General features: G+C 40.7%; 1 protein-coding gene across 1 annotated transcript; it reads right to left on the bottom strand.

Annotated features, from left to right (window-relative positions):
- Positions 1 to 108: 108 nt before the first annotated feature.
- spire2 (spire-type actin nucleation factor 2) lies at positions 109 to 26975 on the bottom strand. The gene is made up of 15 exons (XM_053319961.1): positions 26612 to 26975; positions 18506 to 18549; positions 17767 to 18153; positions 15648 to 15728; positions 15373 to 15537; positions 14324 to 14410; positions 13311 to 13428; positions 11711 to 11877; positions 9595 to 9817; positions 6610 to 6737; positions 4890 to 5027; positions 4679 to 4746; positions 3887 to 3914; positions 3237 to 3334; positions 109 to 502 (listed from the first exon to the last, which is right to left on the bottom strand). Exons 1-15 carry the CDS (start codon positions 26907 to 26909, stop codon positions 109 to 111), a joined length of 2424 nt encoding a protein of 807 aa, XP_053175936.1. The 5' UTR covers positions 26910 to 26975.
- Between the last annotated feature and the right edge of the window lie 864 nt (positions 26976 to 27839).

Raw genomic sequence — 27839 nt, 5'->3', positions numbered from 1 at the left:
CTACTTTTTTTCTGTGTGCGTGCAGACAGTGCACCACAGGAGCAGCACGGCTTCAATAAGGAGTGTGTGTGTGTGTGTGTTTGTGTGTGTCAGTGTCAGGCAGTCGATTCATTGGTTCTCACTGTGGATCGCCTTGGCATGAAGCTGTGGTGAAAGGGAGGGTGATGACATGTGAAGCCGCTGTTGATGATAGGACTGTGGTGGGAGCTGGGGGTGACCCTGTGACTGCGGGTGAGGTGCAGGGAAAGTCTCGAGGTTGGACTGACGTTGCAGCTGTGGTCTCTGAGCGGCGGTGGAGGTGGCGGTGGCGGTGGCGGCGGCAGCAGCTTTGGCCTCCCTCTTGGGAGTGTTGTTGAGGATGTCCAGGCTCCGGCGGCTGGACGAAATGACATCGGCGACGAATTTGCTGCATTCGGCGCAGATGTCTCGGAGCGTGCAGCCATGTGCGTACAGGTGGGGGAACTCCTCCTCCACTGAGCGGCGGGACAGAGTGCGCAGGGACCTGTAGGAGGGACAGGGAGGGATGGGAGGGATGGGAGGTTACAGGTTGATGCACCAAGAAGTTTCCTCTTCTTTTTTATTCACATCAGTGTATAAATTCATAAATCTCACTAAGTTGCTTTTTCAAGTCTCAGAAAAAAACTTCTGATGATCTAATATTATTAATAGAATCACTGCAGCAAAGTTCTCAAAGCATAAATTGTTGTTCAAATAAATAGTGTATTCTCATCGCTGTTTACTCCTCAAAACACTACATTTCATATTATATGTAGACCAGTCATGATAACTAATTTTGTTGTACAATATATTGTCACAGAAATAATTGCGATAAACAATATTATTGTCATTTGAAGATCATTTTATACCACTGATATAATGATAATATTACAGCATAATAATGCAATGGTGGTGGAAGGATGAGATTGGATTAGCCAATGTGACATGAATAGCCTCTTAGCTGCTAATGTGAAGTGTGGCAATATTGAGGTCAAAAAAATGATCAAGGTCATACGATAAGTCCATATAGACATGATGATGTTGATAAGTACATTATTGTACAATAAGTTGGTAATGTAATTATTGTGATAGGCCTAGTCATAAGCAACATTTTATATTATGACCTACAGAAAGGAACAATCTTGCTTTTTGTAACAGTACTGCAAATCTCAACCTTTAATCAAATAATGACATAATTGTCAGCATACGTGAAAATCCTTCATATTTTCATGAAATGGTATTCAATGGTATGTAATGGCTATTCATGATCAGTATTTTTCATTAAGTAATGATGTCTCTGTAAAATGTTTTTTATTGGTAGTGGTGGAGTCCACCATTCCTGCACTAGATTCAGATTGAAAAAAACTGCAAATTATACCAACCTTTTCTTCACGTTATTTCTTTCTCATTTGCAGCTGTCGTCTTTGTTCTGTCTTTTTTTTCTGTACCCACAAGCTCATTAAGCTAATTGTGTCTTGTATGCAACATTCTTGTAAAAATGTGTTATGGCAGTATTTAAAAATGTATTATCAACTGATTAATATTCCAAAGACATAAACAGACACATAACCCATTTCCCGCAGTAAAACAGTGAGGGTCTAAAAAAAAAAAGAAGCTAGAATTGATCTTGTTTGTCTTTCTAAGCTAACCTAACCCTAACCCATTTAAAATGAATCAAATATAAACATGACAGGATGAATTGTGTAACAATAAAAAAAAGACAAGCAGCAGTGGGGTGGAGACACTAACGAAAAGATTAAGGTCGGCTTTTCTGATTAAAATAACACTAACATTCACTGTTATAAAACCTACTATTTCTATCCTTATCACTGCACAGTCGGGTAGTGATGACAGGTGTGAGACAGTGGAGCACCATGCCAGCACACGCTCTCCCTCTCTCTTTCTGTCTCTCTCTTTCTCTTACTGTGAAGCTCTCTCGCTCCACCCTTCTATCTGTCCATCTCTGGCCCTCACTTGAATGTCTGTCTCCACACAGGCACAAGGAGTGAGGATATTAATGACAGCTGGGTAATTATTACATAATGGCTGCTTAGAGGCCTCGGAAGAGGCGCTGCACTGATTATATAACAAAAGGATGGGGAGGGGAGGGGCGGGCTAGATGCTGGTGATTGGATTGAGTAGGCAATCTGTGATTGGTCGAGGTAAGCACAGAGGCTGCTTCTGCTTAGCTTGGAAAAGGTTAGCAGTCAGTGGCTTTAGGGAGGGGCAGACTTAAATAACTTTAACCTGTGTTCTTAACCTGAGGTGTGTGTTTGTCCTTGGGTTTAACTCTGCAGTGATTGGTTGAAAGAACCACAAGAACTGGCACTGTGTCACACGCTAAGTATCCATCCAAATGTCGGCTTTACCTCACTTGGAGGTAAAGCTGAGGGTTAGGGTTAGTAGGGCTGAAGTGAATTGGGTTTGTGATATTTCAAGTGCAATTTTTCATTCAGTGATGGTCATGTGGACACTGTAAACATTCAGATAATCTCCTGGAGAGCATGAATATCCATAGCTAATTTCATGATCTGGCCAGTAGCTGTGGACTAATTCTCAACTATTTTATCTTGTGACGGGCTGCATATATATTACAGGGTGGTAGACGGTTCAGGAAAAGGTTGATTTTTCTTCTCAGCCTGGGATTTTATGTAGTGTCGTCAACAGTCATTATTTAGTGTCTTGGCTGTCTATATGTTAATAAAGCGTCAATGGTGGATTCATGTTAAAACACACATGATGATTTGATGTGGTTTTTAGTAATTGTATCTTCATGAAAGAGATTTGAGCAACAGTTGCATACCTGTTTTAACTTTTTAAGGCAAACTTAAAACTTTTTTTTTTAAATCACTGTTGCATAATAACCTTCTTACTGGTTACCACAGACATATCATTATCATTGGAATATCCTCATTCTGACAACACCAATATTACTCTTGTTCATAATGGAAATATTTTTGACTATATCTTTTACTACTGTTTGTCTTGCTTGTGTACTTACTTATTATTTATAGCCCTTTATTCTTTTTATTGATGCTCTTTCTATTTTTGCTATCCACTGCTGCAATACTGTAATTTTCCCCACTGTGGGACTAATAAAGGATTATCTTATCATAATATTCTTGGTTTATGAGGTTGTTTGTGTAAAAATCTGTTATTATAATTCAGACTTTGTCTTCTCATATATTATGAATCACAGTGTCTCTGGCGTCTCTACAGTCAAACAGAAACAGACTCACTTATACACTTGGCTTTTGTGTCCATGACTCTTTGGAGTGCTGTGGAAGCCCACAGTGTACACAGGAATATGGGCCATCTTCTTTGAAGGGATCTTCATCTGGAGACCAGCAAGACACATGAGGAGAAAATGAACTCCGTTGTCACGGCATTGGTGGGGAGTTATTGGGTGTGCAAGTACGGCCGATAGATGCAAACACACAAACACTACAGACTCCACATTTACACACCAAATAACCAAGACTCAGCACACACTACTACACATGAACTAGATGTAAGTGGAACAAATGCACAATCTTAAGACAAATTAGTAATGTTCCACAACACAGAAGGAGTCACGCTAAACTAATAAACAGACAACAGTGCTAAACACATGAAAAAAACAACACAAATAGACACAACAATGTCCAAACAGCCCAAATCTCAAACCTATAGAGCACAGAACCACACATCCAACACGACCTGGGACTGAGGCAACAAAAAACCAAAAGCAACAAAAGAAGTAACGTCAACAGAAACAGCAGCCACTTGAATTAACTGTTAACATAATGCATATGTTTTTAATATATTAGTATTGTAGTAATTCCTTATAAATTAAAGAGTGAGCCAAATAAGCAGCATTCCAAAATATAAGCAAGACTACATTAGTTACCTTTGCACTGCAGGAGCCGCAGACGGACCTGTGAGAGGAAGACATGACTGTGATAAAACTGTAATACAATCAAATCTGTGGTGGCAGATTAACTGTAATTAACTACAAATTATAGATAAACTATAATAAACTGTTGGTAAATACAGTATGTCTTGTGTCAGATAATGTAGTAATGCTCAGAGTTTTCCTGTGTGATGAGGGATTATCACTGACATTTCTCAGGCACTCACTGTCAGTTTTACAAACAAATACAGTGGTTTTAGATAATCTGGATAAACTGTTGGTTTGTTTACTACCTGCTCGTGTTTGGTGCCCTTTTTTGATGTAGTGATGCTGCCATGTTCCCAGATCTCTGCATTACTTTGTACAATATTTTCATAACTGCTGGAAATAATGGAGAAAACTACAAAAATCTTTCAAGTTGTAATGAAATAAAATTCTAATAAATTGGACTGTTCCTTTAATGCTAGTTTTGGAAGTATATACAAATGTTTAATGATTGTATTAAAAGATATTCAACAAGAAATGAAGAGGCTGGGGGAGTAACATCCCAACACATGATTCCATCATTTAAATGTGACTACTTTAGGGCTAACAAATACATAAATAACAGCAATATATGTTATGAAATAACATTTACAGAAAATAAATAAGCAAACATTTGGTTGAATAAATGAATGTATGAAGGCACTTCGAAGAGACTGCAACAAACATAAGGTAAAAGTGAAAGATAAATATGGCATGTGGAGTAAACAGATTCCTAATGAGTGAGACGAAAGTTTGCTTTGATACCTTTTGCACAGTAAGCAGGTAGATGGCCAAGAGAAGAGAGGGAATTTCACTCTGCAGCAGCAGCAAACCTGAGGCACACACACACACACACACACACACACACACACACACACACACACACACACACACACACTCAGAGTTACTGAGTTGATTTAAACACACCACACTCATGCTCAGTAACAGCCATGACAAAGAGCTTGCTCTTCTTTACCTTGCCTCTCTTCAGGTTGTTGTAGAGTTCTTTGCTCTGAAGAAACTTCTCCATCTCTGCTTTGACCAAGACTCGGCGCACGTTGATGACCTCGTCCACCGTTAAGGCGAGACTCTCCACGGGGTGACTGAACTCCTCCTGAACACAGCCGACAGCAGAACAGAAGAGTGAAACCTACGCCTGCTTACTACTATTACTAAATACTGAACAGTCTGACATTCTGGGTAATTACGAGTTATCATTTTGTGCTATCACTGACATTTGCAGTATTACTGCTTTAATGTACCATTCACATCTACTACAGGTGAAATATTCTTCATTTGCTGCTTGGTTGTACTTCAATATCAAACTCTGACTCGAAAAACGTCAGCCTTACACCTAGCCAACACAAGAAAAATTAAATACAAAATCCATCTTAACATCTCTCCTTCTGATTTGGTGAATGCATTCACCAAATGTATTCAGTGCTCAGAAGCCAAACTCATTGCTGATTACCACCTCAAAGAAATAAATGTACGTGAGGGAAGATTTCACTTCTGAAGGCTGAGGGTTTGAATTCATTATGTATAAAACAGCCTTCTATCATTTTAAGAACATTGCCAAGGTCAGCTTTTTTCTTTCTTTCACAGATGTAGAAAAGCCGGTGCGTGCTTTTATCTAAAGTAGGCTCGACTACTTCAATGTACTGATCACAGGTCTGCCCAAAAAATTCTATTAACCAATTAGTGCCTACACATAAAAGCTGCAGCCACAGTTTGAACTGGAAATAAGAAAAGAGTCCACATCTGTGCTCTGGCTTCCAGGTAGTTTTAGGAAACGTGTTAAGGTTTTTGTTCTTGTGTATAAATAATGTGTTTATGGACTATCCAGTGATTTCTAGGTTGATATAATGTCCCTGTAGAACCCTCACATCCTCAGAGTCTCTGCTGCTCACTGTAACAAAAACCAACAAAGAGGATGAAAACATCACTTGAGGCACATTTGCCTTGCTTTTATCTAGAATCGTTATAATTACTCCACTGCCGTCTCTTCATCATGTAAAACACTACACTTTTTCATTTTCTTTGCAGTTAATACAATCTGATTCAACTCTGAAGCCCATCAAAGTGAAAAATCCTCTTTCATACCACACTACAAGAAAATAATAATAAAATAATGTCCCCATAATAAAGTATTTTGCTCTGAATGTTTTGGAGGCAGCAGAAACAACAATGTTGGCACACAGTACTTATCACCTTTTAGCTGACATGGCTAAACTGTTTATTTTCACAACTCGCCGATATTAGCATTCATTTGGAGCAATGTTTATGACCAACTGATTAATATGACCTAATATTCACTCTCCTGTTAGCTTTGTTTAGTCTGTCTTTAGCAGCTAAATGCTGACCTGTATTCACCAGTTAGCTGCTAGCTTGAAATGATGATAGTTGCGAGTCATAAAACCAAAACAACGAGCTGAAAGATGCTAAAACTCTCTGTAGAGATGAGGTGAATGATTTGTGTGTTTGTAACTAATCTTAACACATTACAAATCATCATTTGTGCTACTGTTAATACAAAAATATTGATTAGAGTAGATTTTAAAGTGAATTTTATATTTATTGTATTTCAACAATGAATTTTTTGTAGTACATTTCCATTAACAGTGGGGCCGCTGAGACTTCACGTGAAGTCTTTTAGCGGTGGGCCATCTGTGCTGCCAGCTGTAAGTCCCACTCACCATCCACTGGTGCTCGTCTCCAGCTCTGGAGCTGGATATCGTTTCGGATCCCTCCGTGGTCTCGTCAACTGAACTCAGAGACAGGCGGCCGGGAGAGGGTGGCACCCAGCCATGAACTGGGAAGGAGGCTGGGGAGAGTGGCATGGATGAAAAATGAAAGAATGAGAGTTTCTTTAGGAGGGAACTAGATACAACTGAATCAAATGAGGACAGAAGAGAGTGAATGAAAGAAAGCCACAAATCATGGTCTAACAAGTCCATAAATTACACATCAGCCTCTTTCATTCAGTTGCGTCTCAGATCTCAGTCCTTCAGGATGTTTGCTGATTGACGCCAACACTGTCATGTATTATTAATCTGATTCCAGGGGAGTGATTGGGCCCATGCTGCTACATCTGTAACTTAGATCACAGTGAGAGGTCTGGCTTAGAAGAGGAGCTCAGAAGAGGCTCGCGGAGGGTGTGTGTGTGTGTGTGTGTGTGTGTGGGGGGGGGTTACAAACACACAGCTGAAACTGGGTGCCTCTTCGATCCTGCAAATGGAAGGTGTCAATTTGGCTCTAATGGAAAGCAAACGGGCTGGGAGGATGGCCGGTAAACATCATCAGTACATATAATTTGGATCAGCTGCTCATGACAGCCGGGGGCTTACAGGCTTACATCCTCACACTCGGGCTGTTGAGGCCGGAGAGCCCCCCTGTTGGTGGCGTTGTGTACTACATAATAAATCTCCATCTGGCTGCTGCTCGGCCTTGTCTCAGGCTTGTGGCATGCAGTGGCGGCTTGAAGCCATCAAGACACAGAGGGAGCAGGAGTCACGATCATTTTTCAAACCTCTGGATATAGATGGCGAGGCTGATGCATGAATCATGACCATCAAAGGGATAGCATCCTCCTCGGGGCTGCCACACTATTCAAAGCCATTAGCTCCCTCCACCTCCTCCTCCTTCACTGACTTTAACTTTATCAGCACATCTACAGATTTGATTAGAATCCATCACACTACTGAGCAGTTTCACAGCAGATGTAATCCCTGTCAAGCCTCTGTCAAGCAAGGACTGTGAGGACTTCAAGCCTCTGTCAAGCAAGGACTGTGAGGACTTTACCACGAGGGGCTGGCATGTGAGTGTGCTCTTATTTCAGTGAGGTAATGGTCATTTAATGAGTTTAAATGCTTGAGGTATATCTGAGGACAGATTGGAAGCAGTGGGGATATAAAGTTTCTACTCCGAGGTAATCATTTCATCGCCTTGAAGGTTGAACCGAAACCATCGAAAACATTACACTGAATCAACTTCTATAATTACAAAGGGAATAGAAAGTGCTTATTTTCCATATTTAGCAATAGAGGTAAGTAGTTGTTGGGTTTTGTTTTCACTTCCTAGTAACTGCTTTCCTTCCAGGCCTCAAAGCACAAGAGTTGGAAACTTTGAAATGAGACTTTTAGTTGCTGCTGCATTGATGATCTGATCTTTTCAGGAGCTTGGCAGATTGTCTGTAAGTTATACAAATCTCTGGTTCCACTGATCCATACATGATGATAAATATATAGACTGTAGATATGACATCCTGCAGAATGACTGACGCTGTGTCTCCCTCTTTGGGATGAGAGCTACAACTGCAGCAGGTGGGAAACATCTGCCGCTGCAGGCCCAAAAGTCTGCAGGCTTTTCGTTGCAAGCAAATGCTACAGCAGCTGATCTCATTAACCCGTCTTCCTTTCAGTCAGAAAAAAATAGGATCTAACCGGAGAAATTTGTTTGTTTAGGATGAGTAATTCACAGACTCCTGAATGTTAACGTAGCCGTGTAGATGCAAGAAAGATGCTATAATATACAGGTTACTAGTTGAATGAAAATGAAACAAAACATGCTGCAATCCAGCAAGCTTTAAAAAAATGACTTGAGTATTGATTACAGCTTATCTCCTCAAATAGACTGTTTAGCCTTCCATGTTTTTTCATTAAAAAGACCCAACAACTAATAAACAATGTAATAATAAATGTGGTGGAAAGTTGTGTCAGGGGTCAAGTAACAAGTCATTAGATTTTGTTTATTTTTTATATTTGTTCCCCTCTGAGGTTGAATGCACTTGCTGTAAGCTGCATCAGACAAAAATATCAATGCCAAATGAATGTAATTAGCTCATATAGAGCAGGGGTGCCCAGACATTTTTGGCTTGTGAGCTACTTTGAATTTTGACCAGCTATAAATGATCTACCAACTGTGAGGGGGCTATATAACAACAACAGCTTTAATAGCTTATCTGCCAATTAGGCGTGAGATAACACCAATATTAGTCACATAAGCAGTCTCTCAAAGTTCTTTCTCATTCCTTTTATAGACATGAAATAGTTTGTAGTTGCAGCAGTTTTGTTTTTTGTTTTTTTAAATGACACGCGATCTACCAGCATAAGGCTTTGTTATCAACTGGTGGACTGCAATCCAAGAATTGGGCACCCTTGTCATAGACCAAAAAAAGAGGTTTTCCTTGACTGCTTCTCAATGATCTATACTATACAATCTATACTATATCTATACAGCCTGACTTCCACTCCCACCTTCTGCCATTCAGATTTTTATTGTAAAACTTTCAGCGCTTCAACATAAATGTGACCCCAATTTGACCCCAATATTGTGCAAATGCAACTAAATTTAGCTGATTTGGACGAAATGATTCCCCTCCAAAAAATGATGGCAATTTGTCTAAAGATGCTCAAATGTATATGCAGATAAGTAAAGAAAGTAAAAACATAATTCTGATGAATGTGCAGCCTTGATAGCGGCAAGTTCTGTAGTTTCCAGATTTAATGAATGTGTGAAGCAATCAGAATCAGTTTGGACTAAATTTCTATACATTTTGTGTCAAGAAAATTCCACAATCAGCTTTTGATCTTAAAGTCACAAAAGATCATACAGAACAAAGGGCCCATTAATAAACTGAAGAATCATGGCCAAGGATTATCACTCTATATTTATGTGCTAACCTCTGTGATAAGGAGGTGGCCCGGCGCCTGTCAGCGTCCTGGACCGCGGCCTCTCGCCCCTCAGCCTGACTGCCCCGCCCAGCTGGGCTGACTCAGAGAATGAAGGAAGCATCTCCCCGCGGAGCAAGGCCAGGTCGTGCTCCGAGAAGGATCGATCTCTTTTCAGAGGCGTAGGGGAGCTCTCTGCCCTCCTCAGCTCCGCGCTGTCTGGGGATTCCTCTTCCTGAAAGGTGAAGAGGAGGGTGGAGTGGAGGAGGAAATGGAAAAAGGAAAGCGGGATCATGAAGAGGTAGGGAAGAGGGCAACATTAGGAGGAGATTGAAGGTGAAGGAGGACAATAAAGTCATGGTGAAGAGAAAAAAAGAAGACGACTCAAGATCAGAGTTAAATATTTGACTCTCATACAGTTTAGTTAGATTGAACTTGGAAGGTAAGTGAGATTCGATCACCTGGACTTCAACTGAATTGTGTTGTAATTTGGGTTCTCAGCTCATCTCAAAGTTTCCCAACATTATGGTCAGAACCCTCCTTGGGGCCGCTCACCAGGTCATGGGAGATTTCAAACATCAATATCATTAACGTAGTTGCAGTGAAAAATAAATTTAGCAGGGTTTGCTATGTTAACAACGGTCAAATGATTCTGTGTATTGTGAAAGAGGGGTTATTATCCTCATTTTTTTTAGCTTCTTTAAGCTCATTCATTTTGGTTTTATGGCCTGAAATGTAACTGTTTTGGTTCATTCTCACCACTCTCATCAACCCTGTTTCCAGACACAGCAGTCAGATGTTTTCAGTGAAAAAACTCCACACAGCTCCAAATTAATGCTAATGCTCAATTACTACTGGATGTGTAAATAAGCAACTGTTTGCTAACAAATTCACCATAGCAGCTTTTTAAGGTGATACAATGTTAATGTTGGGCTTATAGCTTATTTCCACTGCTTCAAGTGGCCAAAAATATCAGTTCCTGCAAGTATAATTATATTATAAACTTTGATATTATGTCAGAAAATGCTGAAAAATCCTTATCACAACTTTCACGATGATGAATAAAAGCAGTGAATCCTGAGATTTGAGAAGTTGGAACTAGTGAATGACTGAAACTGTACTGTGTATTTTTATATTGGTACTTTAGACTGCGGGCACATAAATACTCAACTTCATAAGGCCAAAGAATGCTTGGATTGCTAAACAAAGAATAACTCACTTTTTGCCTCTGAAACCTCAAAAACACAAGAATTCAAAGGAGGACAGTTGGATTACTGTACATACAGCAGCAGTCAAAAGAAAACACTCTTTAACTTGAATGAGAAAGTGTGTCCAAACTTTTGACTAGCAACATCTAGAATCCCTTATTTGGCAGCTGTGCCTCCAAGAAATGCTGGCAGAAAAAAATTAATCAGCTTTAAATGTGTTCATTTTGAAGTGGCAGATGGGATACAGTACATTACAGTATGTATTAACTATCTGTGCTGCTGGACAGAGGGTTCATACTGCTCCACAGGTCAGGGCATTACTACTGGATGCACAGAGCCTTCATGTGACCACAAAGGAAGCTTAAACTACTGTGTGTTCTGTAAGACTTCTACAAAAACATTTGCTGCAACGTAGCAGCAAAGTAGAAGAAAGGGAACAAAGAAAAAGCAAAGTATAAACGTGTGGCCGTTCTCACCTAAATTTGGCTTATTTCACTTCCAACTGAGAAACACTACAGACTGCAAAACTGAAGTGAAAAAAAAGAATAGAAGTCATTGAGAAGGCAACAGTAAAGATTTTACTGTCAGTTTTGACCTGCAGCTAGCACCCCCTTTGGGCCAGTGAGGGTATATTTTTAAACTCTGAAGAGTAAAATAGAAACACATTGTCAAGTTTTGATGTTTGATAAAAATGCACAGCAGCAAAGGAAGGGGGACAAATTCAGTTTCCCCACATTATTGAGTCTTTGTGCAAAAGAGATTCATCCTAATCACTGACTCACTTTTCACCAGACAGGCATTTAACCTACTTATGCTGTGAAACAAAACATGTGCTCCTGTGACAGCACTCACAGATGGCAACAGTAACTCCAACAGTTTTTATCTCTCATCCCTCTTAACCTCTCAGTGTCTTGCCTCACCTCAGATATGTTCATCTCCTCCATCTCAGCCAGGGTTGGGGCCTTGAGCAGGACGCGAGGGCGGGACGGTGGCCGGGGGCAAGGCTCCGACATGGACAGGTCAATGCACGAAGTAGATTTGACATTACAAGGACACGTCTGAGCCAGGCAGGGCATAGAGCCAAATGCTGAGGGGAGAGAGATCAAAGAAACACTTTCAGGGAACAAATAGCTGGCTAGCCTCTTAAAGGTCTAGTGTGTAGAATTTAACGTGACCGACTTGTCACAAATGGAATATAATATTTAGAAGTATGTTAATTAATGTATAATCCCATGAAAATAAGAATCTTTGTGTTTCCGTTACCTTACAATGAGCCCTTTTTATTTATATAAGAAGTGGGTCCTCTTACATGAAGGCCGCCATATTGCACCACCATGTTTCTATAGTAGCCCAGAATGGACAAACCAAAGAGTGACTCTAGTAAGTGTTAGGGTTAGGGTTCTCCTACACACTTGGAAGGGGAATGGCTATTCAGTTGGTTGTAATCTGCAACCTCACTACTAGATACCACTAAATTGACTTACTTACACTTTCTTTGTTTGAGTTTGATGTCTTAGTTTACCATTTTATATTGAACTATATTTGTCTTTTTGTTATCTTTATTTCCTGTAACTAGCTGATTTCCTCAAGTGTTTCACCTAATTACATCTTGTGTATTTAAGGTCAGTTTTCAGTAAAGTCCTTGACCAGTAATCTTGTCTGTTCTGTCCTGAATAAAGACCTTTTTTCCTGCCTGCTTTGCTCTCCCCATTTGGGTCCACCTGCTCCACTACTGTGACCTACACACCAGATCATATATTCAAGGCCAACTAAAATGAGGGGATGTCTACTTTCAGTTCCTCCAACCACTGTACTGTGCATGTTGCTATAATAATGGCACTAACCCATTTCCAGAGACCCCTCATTGTCACAACTTACCAGCAGCAGCTTAAAACAAAACAATCACTGTATTTTTTCATTCAGCCTGTCTACAAAATGAGGCTCCTTTATCCTGTAACACGCTGAATTGACCTTGATCTGTAAATAGCTGGTCAATATTTATGAAATACAACACCACCTCCACATATACTGTAGCTCACAATGGAAAAATACTCTTGTTAGACACTACAGCTGACAAACTTGTACGCATCACTTAACTGTAGAATGACCCTCACAGGCTATGGTACAGAGCGTGCAGACTACAGCCCTGAAGTCATTATTAGGCAGAGTGGGTCGTCCATTCACCTTCAGTATTTTTTGGATAGCGCAGTGACAGTGTAGCATGGATCACATTGAGAGCCATGCAGCGTCTTTCAAGGCAGTTTAGTCCTAAGCAGTCAGTAGATCTTTGACTTCACTTAATATCAACATAATGCCAGACATCATCATTTTACGTCAGCGTTAAATGAAAAAGGGTTAATATTGAGGGTTATTGTTTCTGTTTTCATTACGGTATTTTACATTCAGTATTATGATTTCTCAGCACTGACAGACAAGAGTCAATGTGACCTGTGGTGTGTGGCTTTAATTTAGGTATGCAGCAGTAAGGAAACAGCTTGTGGTGAGTGATTGTCCCCTTACGTCTGCAGCTGGGCAGGACCACGGGCCTGAGCTTCCTCTCCTGCTTGATCTCAGCCAGGACCCGGTCGTGGAGGGACGGCTGCTGCGGTGGAGGAGGGGGGAGGCTGCGCTCTGCGACCTAATAAGGAGGGGGGGGAATCACCAAAACTCATTAATACTTATGAAAAAGTAGATGAGAGAGAGAACTAGAACTGGTCCTTAACTCAAGAGGATCCAGGTGGCCACGTTGCCCATTGTTCATATAGTGGTTCTGCCTAGTACGCTGAACAATGAATTCTGCTTCCTGTCTTAATAGGCCATTAAGTTGATCCAATAAATTTTGTTGCTTGTGAATGCTTTCAGATGAAATATTATTACCATGCTTTGTTCTAGTGCAGCAACTTCCGTTTCCAGAGATTCAATACAATGTTTTCTAGCTTTTTTAAGATTTGATGCAAAAGATATGATTTTGTTTCTAATACAAGCTTTAAACCTTAAACTCCCATAACACTCGGGACGTCTACTGATGTACTGTTAATAAATTGATCAATTCATTTAGTTCAGCCTCAAGTTCTTGTATGAAAGTGTTGCTCTAAAGTAAAGTAGTGTTGAAACGCCAACGGGACAAGTGTTAATGAAAAGGTACCTGAAACAGCTCTATGATCAGACAGTGAGATTGGGGTCATATGCGTGAGGTCAATGGGAAATAAGGAATCAAATGTAAATAAGTGTACTTGTAAGTAAGTGTACAACTGCACTGCTTTTATTTTGAAGGTGACTGATCATTTCAAATGATGTTGGCACGTTAGCTGTTAGCCCTCAAAATATCAGCTCATTAAAAAAAGAAAGATTGATACAGAATGTAGTTTTTCACAAGACAAGACATGGACTTTTACAGTATCTATTTTACTGAAGTCGTAACATTTATTCTAACTAGTAGCAGCCAGAAATAAATAATAAAAAAAAAAGACACTCCTGTAGATACCCTCCTCCACATGGCTGCTGTGAACTTTACAAGATAAAGCAACACTCACTGGTTTGAGTGGAGGTCTTGACCTGATGAAATCCAGGATCAGTTCGTGGGCGTTTCTCTTGACTCGGGTAGGAATGTCACCGTCCACCTGGGAAAGACGGGAGCAACAAAACCATCTGTAGCACTGTGTCTGTAAAGCATTTGCTGTGGGTGGTGCAGTATATAGTAACTCTTGGCTCTTGGAATATTTTAGAGTACAGGACTCCATGGAATATAGAAAAGAAAACAACAATAAAACCACACACAAATCTATACAATACTCCTAATATGATATGATTACCATACAGCACTAGATATATTACACCTAATTACATAAAATATTTCTGATGTTCAAACACTACATGTCCAGTCGTAAAAACGCAATCATAATGAATACACAATCTCTGTAATCCAAGTGATGATTTCTGGCGATGATTTGTGGCTGCTGCCAGAACAACAGACGGCGTGGAGAAGCCTTCATTAATATTTGTGGTCTGAGGCTGAATTATGCATCTGCCTGTGGAGAAGGCCTCAAGGTGAAACTCACAGGCCACATGCACACCCGCTACATACCATTTCTCCTGGAAAAAGAGCCTATGCGCATATATGGTGGAAGTGCATTGTCAGGGAAAAAGAATGGGAGATTCAAGGTCTTTAAGAAGACAAACATGAGTCACGGCGTCGCTCATGCCAAGACGAGCAATGATCACAGTGTTGTTTTTGGCAGGATTAAGATTTCAGAAAAAAGAAGGGAAGATTTCATGGTTTACAGGATCCTGGGTGTTTTGATTCAACTACTTTCAGCGGTTTATACCTCTGCTGTTTTTTCATCTGCTTATCTCTGTCTCATTTGAGCTGCTTTCATCTGTTACTCTTCAAATGCCGCCTCACTTTCATGTCAAGTGCTTATACGTGAGCTGCCACTGCCGTATAATATTTCACGTGCAAATAATTAACATTAAGACTTTCTTAAACCAGTTTACGGCTGACAGTTTTAATGCTGTGGATTTCAAATGTTCACTTCTTAATGTTCCTGTTACCAAAACCGTACTACTAAGTCTTGTGTCTCACCATGACTTTGCGTAGCTGGAACTTGCGTGCTCGGATGTCCTGCATCAGCATCTCAAACGGCGTGAGGCTGAACTCGGTGGGCAGTGGGTTGAACGGCTGCTCCTGCACCTTCTTCAGCTTCACTCCCTGCCTGAGCTCCTTCATCAGCTGCACCCACAGACGTGCCTGGGATGGACAACGACAACGACAACAACACACATCTGTATGGGTTAGACACCACAACGCTTTCGGTCAGACACACTGTTTGTATTGTCCTCCCTGTCACGCCGTCTCACCCAGTCTCGGTGTTTCAGGGCGTCCAGCTCGGCTGTAGACTTGTCCTCCACTGTTTCCTCTGTTGTGATCTTCTTCAGCAACTGTGCAATAAAAAAGGGGGAGAACATTTTTACCGTCTTTTAATGACTTTTTTTTTTTTAAATCAAGAGAAGGAAATTATAATTCCTTTAAACATGTAAAGTGAAAATCAATGTAAATGTGTTTCAAACTATGGAGTGGTCTCAGAAATCATGTAATTCTCTGTTGAGTTTCAAAAAGTGTAAAATAATTAAGGATTATGATGTAGAAAATGATTAAAGTTTAAAAGAATTAGGAGCACATTTCTTTTTTTTCTCCTTTTTTGTACTGCTGATATTCTTGGTTATTGATCATTGACTGTGTGTATTTGATTGTGTGAAATGGATGTACAGTGATGTTTCCACAGTTACATACCCACACAAATTGTTAAGTTTGGTTTCTTATAATGTATGACCAAAATAAACCATTCATTCATCATCATGCTACAACAAGAAACACAAGCTGTCAATAACAATAAGCCTTTCCTTCTTAAGTAGAGTAGGTCAAAGTGTTAAACCAGGGATTAGGTCTGTAAACTATGATGAATGTTTACAACAAGTTTGCCCTCATTTTCTCTTCCAAATACAATTGACTAAACTGGGAGTTTGATAAAAAACTGTCTCACTGCTCATGCTTTATCTTCCCAGACTCTCACTCAGTTGTCCCTCCCATCTCCCTTACAGTCAAGATGGAGGCGAAACTAGCAAAAATGCAGATTTATTCATCTTGCATCCCTCCTAATGTTAGTGGATCATAATATATCAGGAATGGAATTAATCTGCAGATGCTACAGTTCAAGATGAGACCAAAGTTGTTTTATGGATGTCAGTTATTGAGCCAAGACAAAGGCCAAAATATGACCTGCAGCAGACTTGCTTTTAGCCAGAAATGCATTTTGCTGCAGTTGTTGATCACTTGCGCAGCGCTCCCTACTGGCTAGTTAAGAGGAATGAGGAGTTAGCAGTCAGTGGTGGTAAAAAAATTATTTTATAAAGTATATTTTTCACAATTGTGAATAACTGCAACCACAAGAGGTCCTTGAGCAAACAGTCATAAATGTGTACAAAAAACATTAGGCTGATTGGTACAGTAGTATTAGCTTCCAACAGATACACGCTCGCATACACTGACACACATGACCAAACAGATAATAATCCAGAATTACCCTTTAGGTGCACACTACTAATTTCACACACATAAATATTGGTTTACTAATCACAAAGAGTGACAAAGAGTCCTACTTAATCTATGAAAACAGCTGTGTAATATCGTGTGTACTTCTGTACTCTGTGAGTTCAGAGAAAATAACCCTGATGATGTCATCAGTTTTTTTGCATTATGCTTGTGAATTTAAATTTCAACAGAAAACTTCACAAAAGGGAAAAATACCACGCAGTGGAAGTCTAATGAAAAGTCAAGGATCTAGTGTTTCTGGAGCTTGCCACATCCTTTGGACTAAAAGTTGTAATAATTTGGGCCCTGCTGCATCCATTTTGACTATTCTTTTTTTAACCGTCCTCTTTTTTTCCGCCTCCTGTGAGTCCCCCACCTGATTAAAATGTGATGTCAAATTGCTCCTGGACTGCTCCTTTAACTCAAATAAGCTCATTTTCACATTAAGATGAATTAACGTGGAGCATTCAAATCTTAGTAACTACATCAGTTTGACGACGCTGTTTCTTCCATCTGCAAGAACACTTTGCACCACATTGATTCTGCATAATGTACCATGCTACAGGGTTAGAGCACTGTGGCAACACAACAGAAGTGAGGATTTGAGGTTGAGCACTGGAAGAAAACTGGAGGCGGCATCTTCAGTCATTTATCAGTGTCTGCTCTGTAGCTTGTCAACAGGAATATTAATGGAGTGGGTTTATAAGCATTTCAAATTCAGAGTGCAGACAACTAGGTGCAAACCTCTTGAGGCATAAGCAATGAATCCACTGAAGTAAATAAAAAGCAGGCCATGTGTTCCCATGTTTATTACACAAACATTCCCAGCTACATAGTTATAAAAGTGAAGCCCTGTTGCCATGACGGTCACATGACCAGCCAACATACCTCCTTAGCATCTTTGATCTTGATGAGGAAGGTCTGCAGCTCCAGAGTCTCTACAAACAGAGCCCTGCACACAGCTTGGTAGTGCTCCGGAGCCAGCCTTGGGTTGGCAAGCCGAGACGCGCACAGAGCCATCACCTGTCGGAATGTGCACACGGGCCTTATCGCTCCCCCCTGCCCCTGGTCTTCCTCCTCCTCCTCCTCTTCCTGTCCACTGTAGCCTTCATCGTTTGTGCCGTTACCAGAGGTCCTGTCTCCATCTCTGCCGTGGTCCCCCCCAGCCATGCGTTCAATGAGGCGCTCCAGCTGTGGGCTCAGCTCCCGCTCCTCGGTGTCGTCCAGCCCCCAGTCCAGTGCTCGGTAGATGGCCACGCCCAGCGACTGGACCAGCTGGATGAGTAGAACAAACAAAACCAAGTAGGAATAAAAAGACTTGTAGAAATTCACCTGAATTACACCTGCAGACACAAATGGATGCAGGTACATACATACAGTACCAGGTAAAAGTACTGAATAATGGTCCTGAACACTAGGCTTTAAGAGGTCAGATGATCTGTTTTGAGCATTTCCCTCTAACAACTCACTTGTTTACTTTAACACAACATAAAACCAGAGAACAGTAAAGACACACTGTCAGAGGAGCATTCATTTGACATATCACTATGACAAGAGGAAGATGTTCCATATTTAAAAAGAATATATATATTTTTTTAGGTTAGTTGAAAGTCATCAAAGTCCTCACCTGACACTCTGGAGGAGATGGAAGAGGATGCCCATCAGTGTCATCTGAAGAGACAAGAGAAGACACACAGCCAATCAGGACACATTTTACTTAAACCTGCATGAATTGACTCTTTCTTAGAGACAGCATGTCATTTGAATCAAAACACAGACAGAGTAAAGTAAACACACAATGATTACATAAAAAGTAGTTACAGATAACTTCAAATACAATTTGAAAAACCTACAAATGGAAAAGAGACAGAAGTAATTATATGTATTGAACTATATATAGTACATCTTACTTTATGATCAGCAGTATATTTTGTGCCAAATGTGAGTATTTCTAATGTGATCACATTAACTATAAACAAAGGACTCTGCCCTAATTTGGGCCTACTAAAAGCATAAATGACTCCCAGATTTCAAGGACAAATAAAAGAATTGGTTCAACTTAATATGAATATGTGAATTTTTACATCCCACAACAGGTACTATTCTGGGTTTCTGCTTCTCTTATTTTTCATATAACACTCTGCAGTGATTTTAGAAAGAGTGATTTATACAACATTCATTTTGATTTGTCGCTTCTTGTGTCTGGAGATATAGAAAGATATGACTTATTAATGTTACTGTGGGCACTTTTCAACACAACTGAAGATTTCTGCATGTTTAACAGAATGTTGAATCATCAATTCAGCTGAAAAAACCCCTCACTAATAGTCATCCTGTGAACTTAATGGCAATAATAAAGATTAAGTCTGCCTGTTTTTAATGTTCCACTCATTAAATCTAATGTGTTCCTCTGCATGTTCCGCAGTCATAACTTGATCATGTATTATTGTGTGGCAGCTAGGTTTGTGGACCTGTGTAAGTGTATGTGTGTGTGTGTGTGTGTGTGAGTGAGAGAGAGAGAGAGAGAGAGAGAGAGAGAGAGAGAGAGAGAGAGAGACAGAGACAGAGAGAGAGACAGAGAGAGAGAGAGAGAGCGAGAGCGAGAGAGAGAGAGAGAGTAAAAAAGCTCTTTCTCCCGGCTCAGATGTCAGGAATGACACCCGAGAGGCCTGAAACTCCTCGATCAGCAGCTCTCACTGCAGAGAAATAGGACAATGGACGGACAGGAGAAGCAGGAGATGAGAGAGAGAGAAAACGGCGAAAACATCAGGGAAGAGAGAGAAAAGAGAGACAGATGAGGGAGGTCAGCAGAAAAAAAAAAGGATGAAAAGTGGGGAGTGCAGGTCTGGATGTGGTGATGGGGGGAGGTCAGCCTGCCACCGCATCCTCTCCTGTCAACAACAAAGTGCTGAGAGCAGGACCTGAACGCCAGACAGCAGGGCTTCACTCTGTTTCCCATGCGAACACAGACTGCTGCTTCAATGTGCAACAAAAGGCAGCAACTGACACTGACGGAGGGCTACGAAACTCTATTATGATGCCCTTCCCACAGGAGTTGTATGATAACATGAACCTCTGCAAACCTGTCAGACAGGTTGGAATAATGCTCAGCCAGGGTCACACAGTGTAACCAATGATACCTCCGCCAGTTTCCCAAAGATATGAGTCAGTAAACACAAAAAGAAAGAGAGGAATCTGCCTCCAAAACACTTCACAGAGCCCTCAGGCTTAAATCTTGGAAGGCACCCCATTTAACCATATGGACAGGGAAAAGGATGTTACATTAGAGTTTCAAATAAACCATTATTTTTAGGGATATATCTTTCAAATTACACCTCAATTCCTTTAATTGTTTGGGTTACTGGGTCTACTTTACACCAATTTGCAATACCCACAATGCAACCAAAACTTCCTAGCAAATCTCATGGATGTGTCGTATTTTATAGCTAAATGTGAAAAGGACAGTTGGGTGACACTGTACCTCTCTGCAAGGATACAAAAGGATTGTGACTTAAAAAAATAAAAAATAACAGTAAAACAGAGGCTGATGGGAATGTTTTAAGTTTTGCAGGTAAATCAAGGTATTGGGAAATTTGAAATTTTAACCAATTGGTGTTGCTGGATAAAGTCAGGGTGATGGCAGTTATTACAGTTCATTTTAATGGGCACATTAATCTAGACATTTCACTCAGGCCCACAAAGTCAGGAGACCACCAACGTCTCTATGATTTATCCTGCTAACAATTATGTTCATAATCTATTGATTTGTTGTTATTTTCTTGATTCATCATTATGTCCTTTGGTCTAGAAAACGTCAGAAAATGGTGGAAAATGTCATTCAAAGCTGAAAGTGATGTCCTCTTTTGTCCCGAACCAACAACCCAAAAATATTCAGTGTACTGTCACAGAGGACTAAAAACATCAGAAAATATTCACATTCTCATGTCACAATCAGAGAATGTTGACATTTTTTTCTTTGGAAATGACTCAAAATGATTTATCATGATCAAACTATTGGCAATTTTTTTGTAGATTGATTAACTGATTAACTGACTAATCGCTGCAGCTTGAAATGTGTGCACAAAATCTCATGGCAAACAACTTCATACTTTTACACCAAGCAACCAACTAACTGTTCAACATGGCATGCTGACTGATGCTGCAGTGGTTGCTATGGATGTCTCCTAGCCAACCGGTTTTGTGAATTGTTTGACTGAATTAATGCTATCTTTCTCACACCATGCACACACACAAACACACACACACACACACGCACACACACACACACACACACGCACACACACACACACACACACACACACACACACACACACACACACACACACACACACACACACACAGACACACACTCCCTTTCACTGTATCTTCTCATTATTTCAAGTCACACATACTTTGATAGTTTGACTAATGATGGAAAATATTTCCTGATATACACTCACACTACTACGCATTCTCTCCCAAGATGGACTTTGCCATCCGTTGCCATGGAAATAGGGTCTGAGAGACTAAACTCAAAGAAACCACAAAGTGACAGAGAGGGAAGAACTGGGCTAGTAAGAGCAGGGCCAGTTATAAATGAATCAGGGAGACAGAAAGAACATCCACAGTTGTCACCTGAAATGACCTTTTACCTTCCAAACACACACGTCAACACACACCTTTCACCTGCGTGTCAAGCTAGAGTTGACCTTTGTCACTTTTTGAATTATAATGACTGCATTTATTGTGCCTTGAGATAACTTTTGTTGTGATTGATTGATTGCAGTAGAGCAACAGTCAACTGAAAACACTAAAAAAACCCTCTCTCTGAGATCATGTATATTTTAATAAAATCAGGAGGAGCATTCAGATTTTGAGCTGTGTGTTCTCTGTGACTGCCTCAAAGCGTCTATGCATGGTACAAATGTGCAATGATCTCTTGGGGAGCAGAAAGATGCTGTCATGTGAAAACCTTGCAAATCACATTTTCGGGGAGGGGGGCGGGGGGGGGGGGTCTCAGGTTTCAACAGTGCGTAATCTCTGAGTATCTTTCATATCAGTGAGCGAGGTGATGGGATGATGCAAGGTTTTTTATCTGGACTGATTTCCTGCTGGCCTGACGTGCACTCAGTAGATCACCCTTTAGGCTTACCCTATTATAGCTCTGTGCAGCTTTCAAACAGGAACTGTGAGGAGCTTCATCTCGGCCTGAGTTACTGCAGGTGTTTTACATGAACAATCAGGAGCTTTTCAGCAGCTCATACAAACATTCAAACTGAGCACTTTGGAGTATGGGAGCACAATCAGGTTTTACGAGGGACAATATGATCTCCATTAGACCCACTTAGTCATAAATCTATTAATGAGGCAGAAGGTACTGTGCTATTAAAGCGTCTCTGACTCACATAAGGACAGTGCTGCAATACAGTATGACATACGTCACAGTCCCAATCCTCAGGTTTACAAAAAAGTGTTGTCTCTTCATCTGGGCTGTGTACGAACCTCTTCACTTTTTTTGGTAGTGACTGGAATGTGTCTTCAGCCCAGAGTATCAAGAAAATTGACAAATGCCAAAAGCTGACATTTGTTATTGGTGAAGAAAGTTGGGTAAAAATTAGAACCAGGTCTAGACCTTATTTTTGTCAACAAACACGAGATCAAAACATTTTCTTGTTACCAACTTTGACAGAATGAATTGAAGCTCAACCAAAGCAGGAATAGGCCGAAGTTTCAGAGGTTGTTTGAAAGGCAGATGGCTTCTCAGACATTTTCTCAATAGTTTTACCCTGGTATTTATTTGACATGTTTTAAGAACAGATTCTATAAGTCATTGTTCAATATCATTAAAGTGTTGGTTGTTCCTGTACTTAACTCTGGAGCTAATAAATATTTTTGCGTTATCTATCAATTAAACTACTGTGTAATGTCAAAAGTCACTTATAAAGATGAACTTACAAAGAATTATCATCTAACTGCAGTTCCCCTCAGCTCTACGAAGCTCTTTAGCCTCTTTTAGCTAATCATTTTGGTTTTACATCCTGCAACTTTCATGTTTTGATTCACTTTGAATGTTTTCTTCAGTGTTGTTTTACTAACAGCAGGCAGCTGTTTTCAGCTAAAGAAAAAAAAGCCTTAATAAAGTGTATGTTATATACCCAGCATCTGACAAAAGACAGATGAAGTAGCAACTAAGTGATGATGATAGTGGATCATTTCACAGCTAAAAGATTAATATTGGACTAATAATCATTAGGTGTTCAGGAGAAACACTGTTTTCTGGTACCAGCAGCTAATGTTGCTCTCTGGTAATAGCTGGAGTTGTAAACAGTAAATCATCTGCAAACAAGTTCATCATAAGAACTTTATAAGTTGACAATATGTCAATGTTGTGTTTGCAGCCTGTTCTGCTGCCCCCAAGTGGCCAAAAAAAAAGTTAATGCGGCTTCAAAAACTACAATTATTTTTTTTTTATATGTGGGTCCCTGTCTTGTTTGGGAGGATACGAGGACACACATACGCACAGGACAAGCATGCGGGGACGTGATGCACAGTCCAACCAATCATTTCACACTGTGAGCTCCAGGTGGCGGTAAAGTGCCTTAACAAACGCAGCAATGCACAAACAAAGGCAGAGAATAAGAAAAGGTCAAGCTAGTAAACGTGAATGCAAACAATGCAGGATTTAAAAATCAGCTTTGCAAATGTTTAACAAGGGAGGAAATGGGTTCATCACATTTGTACATCACAAGGATAAACAACCTATTATTATAATAAGAAATCTCCACAGAGCTTCCATCAATATATAGATACTGCACAAAAAACACTTTACAAGCTTTAGCTATTTAACCAGCCAAAACATATTGAGTCAAAAAAAAGGGATTTGCCACCAAAATTGTCAAACTACACCCAACATGGTGCATCACTGAGTATTAACTGAGGAAGTCACGTTAACCAGTTTACAGCTGGTTCCTGAACACATCTGATCTAGTGAGAAAATTACATTTCTGCATTAAATGAGTTTATTCCAGCATGTACATGATTGCGTGTGAGTATTATTGCTGGATCAGGTCAGACTTGTTCAGTGAAGTAGGAGTGGACCTGAAACAGCTGATACCAGCGACGTCAGTAAACTGCACACATAGGCTGTTGTGTTTACAAACAGGGACGGGCTGTCATGTTTCACCTGAGAGGAGACTAAAGACGCAGGGAAATGAAAGCAGAGCTGTTGCTGCTGCTCCTAACCCAAGGTTTAAAGTCTTTGCTTTTACACGCCAGAATTCAATTTAGTAACCAGGCTCCATCCAGGATGCTCCTCACTGTTGCAGTCGCACTCAGTGACTCAGACTGATACATGGGGTGTATGTTTACATTAAAATGCTGTGTGCTGCAGCTTCAGTCTCAGCTCATATTTGGAGTCGCATTAACTTCCCTCCTCTGCAGGTTGTTAAGGTTTAGATTGACAGGAAACAGAAAGTCACCTCAGACTGTCGGGGCGACCTGCTGTGAATACTAATGTTACCATACATGTTTATATCCTCAGGATGGAGTAGTGTTTTTCACCTACACACAATCAGCTTGTCATTGTGTTTACAGAGCAGCTGTAGTCTCACTCACTGATCTAAGCCTAAAACCTTTTTATTCTTCTTTTTACTATTTTTTTTTTTTACTCTTCCTTTACATTTTGTGCCCTGTCTGCTGTTTCAGTATACAGTTGTTTAAAAAGGAAAAAAGTAATCATTGAAATGGGGAAAATTCTCAACATTAGTCTCAGATCCCAACGACAATGTGATGACTGAATGATCGATAGTCTTTGTACATTTCTAAGCTTATGTTCAAACTGAAATAATCATCTCTGTACTATTTCATATAGTGTTTTATTTGATTTTACTATATATATGGTTTGATTTGTAACTGCCTTTTATTTTAAATTTGTGTGACTTTTTATAACTTATCCGTGACTGCTTTTTAATGCTATTTCTGTGCACTGGAATTCATATTGATACGAGCTTGGAAAAGTGCCACATATTATTGTTCAGTATCAATCGTCTGATTCCTGTTTTCTAAAACTAGCATGCTGTTTCTGGGGGTGAATTTACCCACTTAATGATGAATGGCCCTCTAGTCGAGTAGCTGTGTTAATATTGTTGGCAGACTCACTTTACTAGACTCACTTCATGCTGGTTAAGGGATTTTGACTATGTTTACTGATGGATAAGCTGAGTGTAAACCAACGCAGGCTGTGACGAGAGACATCTCTGTTAATGAAAGCTGAACATCTCCTCAACAACAACTGAGAATTAATGATGATGCGTTTGTATTTGCAACTGTTGAATGGTTGAACGTTGCAGTTTATCCATTATTTTAATCTTTGCTGCACATGGTGGAGCACTTCAAACATCAACTCCCTGGGGATCATTTTAAAGTGTGAGTCTAGGGTTTAACAGAGCATTACCTAATAACAAACTAATAATGTTTTAAGATAGATGCCATTCTGTTGCTAAGCGACATGCGTCAACGTATCCTGGAAACAAACCATAAACTTTTCCTGTTAGATTCCTTGACAGGTGCTTCACAAGTGTTACAAGTGTTGTGACAAAAAGAGCTGGGACTTCCTCTTTTATTGCAGAGCTTTGATAACACTTGGCAGAGATTCAACACAAGGAAATCCCCCTGAATTCCAATATTCTGGCAGTACAATATATGAGACTTCCTGGAAAAGGTGCAGCAACCCATAGTAGCCTACAAAACATGACTTAAGAGCTTTAAATTAAAACGTGGAATATAGGATTTATGAAGAAATGTGAAGTGGCAAAGCAGCCATGTATGATCATCACTGGCTACTACATACAGATCAACTTTTTTCTTAAATTAAGTTTGGTCTTTGTCAGACTCCTGGAGCAGGTTTGTTTAGCCCAGCCTGCAGTGAACACATAAACACTGTTTATAGCTATATTAGGAGGACATTATGCAGGTACACGCTAATTTCGGAAGAGGGCTGGGGGGGTGTGAATCAACCAGAGGACTGCATAAAATCCTTTGAGTTTCTCTCCACTCTTTGAAGTCTCCAAAAAAGAGTGTTTGCAAGAGGGATGCTTGGGTGAAGCTGTGCTTCTATGAATAATTAATCAGTTACCGGCATAATACAAGTCATCCTTGTTGGCATCGAGAGTGGGACAAAACAGCAACTAGCAGTCTGAATCTGACTCCGTCGACTAGCCAGGAATATTGTGCTGTGCGGGACAGATGCGTCCTTTTTCTCTGCTGTAAATAGGATGATTCTGTGCACCAAACTCCGCCTGGAATTCATACAATTTAAAGTGCCACTGTTTATTGTTCAATGTGTCTGCTTTATAAAACAGGAATAAAGAGATATCCTTACATTTCGTTATCACATTATCAGCCGAGCAGGGTGTATTTTAGGAACAATTAACATTTTCAGTGGTTCACACGGCCCGCACACTGTAGAGTCTCCTGCTACAAGGAGACGGCGGGAATCAGGTGGAGCAATTAAAAAAGTCTAATTTCTCTTAAATCTGAGTGCCGATTTGTTGACTATAATTAACGCCGAATGGAAGAGGGGGCCATAAGGTTTTAAACGCAATGTTAAGTAAGATATATGAGCTTACTTACTTCGCATATCAAAGCCATATCTTTAGATTGAACTTTTTCACATCGAAGTTTTGTGTGAGTGATTCTAAACAACGACCTGCTGTGAGGAAGTTAGCTGTCCTACCACTGTGTCGGCGCTGCGGCTCCAATGACACAGTCCCGTCCCTGTGCAGGAGGATGGAGGACGGGTCCTTCACCCAACTGGACGTCCCGGCCGGCGGGCGGGGCACCCTCAGCCCCCTGCAGCACTGGTAGCACACCGCCCATGCCTGCTCCTCGTTGATGGGCTGCTCGTAGGACTTCAGCACCTCCTCTAGAGACAGTTCCCGGGGCTCCGCCAGGTCCCGCGCCTCTCCGCGGTCCGCGGGAGCGCTCACCCGTGATTCCCCTTCCTCGGCGCTTCTGTTGGTGGATCTGGCCATGGCTGCGACGCCGTGGAGCCCATTCTTCACTCCGTAGGCACCGGGGCCATTGATGCTATCCGCTGTCTGCTGTCCGGCCCAGTCTCCTGTCCGCACACCTCGACTCAGCTGCCGCAGCTGCACCTCGTTACCACAACAGCGGCAAAGCGGCCACAGTGAACACACCACATCCGGTCTGAGCTCGCAACAATAAAACTATTAACCAACATATGGCAGCTTTTTAACGCAATGTGAATAATTAAACTGCCCGACAGCTAAAACGCCTTGTGATCATTTTCCAGGATGTTCTATAAACCAATCAATAAAACCATCTGTTTTAATGTGACTGAATGTTTCTCTCCATTAATTACCGAGGTGCTCCTGAGCAAGGCGTTGATCTCCCTGCTGCTGGAGCCCAGCAGCCCAGCAGCAGAGGACTGCTAGGTTTCATTTTGTTGCAGTTTTTACCTCCATTTGCGTCTTTATACCAGCCTACATCGCTCTTATTATTCACACATCTTGTAACATCTTACATCTTTGGGTCATTTGTATGTTTTCTGTGTTAAATACGTCTAAGAGAAAATGTTGGACTGCAATATGCATGTATTATTTCTGAACAGTCTCATCATTTATATTCTTCTTCAATATGTTGTATTCCCAAAGACTGAACATTTGGTTTCAACTGGCCTTCTTGGGCTTTATCTTGAAATTAAATTACTTAACTTCCGGCCACGGTGTGGTTAATTCTGGCTAACTTGAGTCAGCGTGGAGCTCCATCAGCAAATGAAGGCGCGGATTGGCTCTGCGGTTAAATGTTATAGAGCGGCCGGTGAGAGAGGAGGAGAGGAGCTTCTTCCAACTATGTAATGTAATGGCATGTTATAGACTCATTTCAGTGTTTAAAGGCAGTGTTGGTGGTGAGAGATGAGTGTAAGCCTACAGTTATCTTAC

This window comes from Scomber japonicus, chromosome 5 (genome assembly GCF_027409825.1).
Source record: "Scomber japonicus isolate fScoJap1 chromosome 5, fScoJap1.pri, whole genome shotgun sequence".
Taxonomy (NCBI): domain Eukaryota; kingdom Metazoa; phylum Chordata; class Actinopteri; order Scombriformes; family Scombridae; genus Scomber; species Scomber japonicus.
This window is presented reverse-complemented; position numbering and strand designations above follow the sequence as displayed.

What these genes read in the sequence shown, in the direction of transcription:
- spire2 (XM_053319961.1), bottom strand. Translation starts at nt 26,909, where the DNA reads ATGGCCAGATCCACCAACAGAAGCGCCGAGGAAGGGGAATCACGGGTG. An exon ending in AGATCAAAGATGCTAAGGAG is followed by an intron (nt 15,729 to 17,766) that starts GTATGTTGGCTG and finishes TTTATTGCACAG; the next exon opens with TTGCTGAAGAAGATCACAAC. An exon ending in CACAAAAGCCAAGTGTATAA is followed by an intron (nt 503 to 3,236) that starts GTGAGTCTGTTT and finishes TCCCTCCTACAG; the next exon opens with GTCCCTGCGCACTCTGTCCC.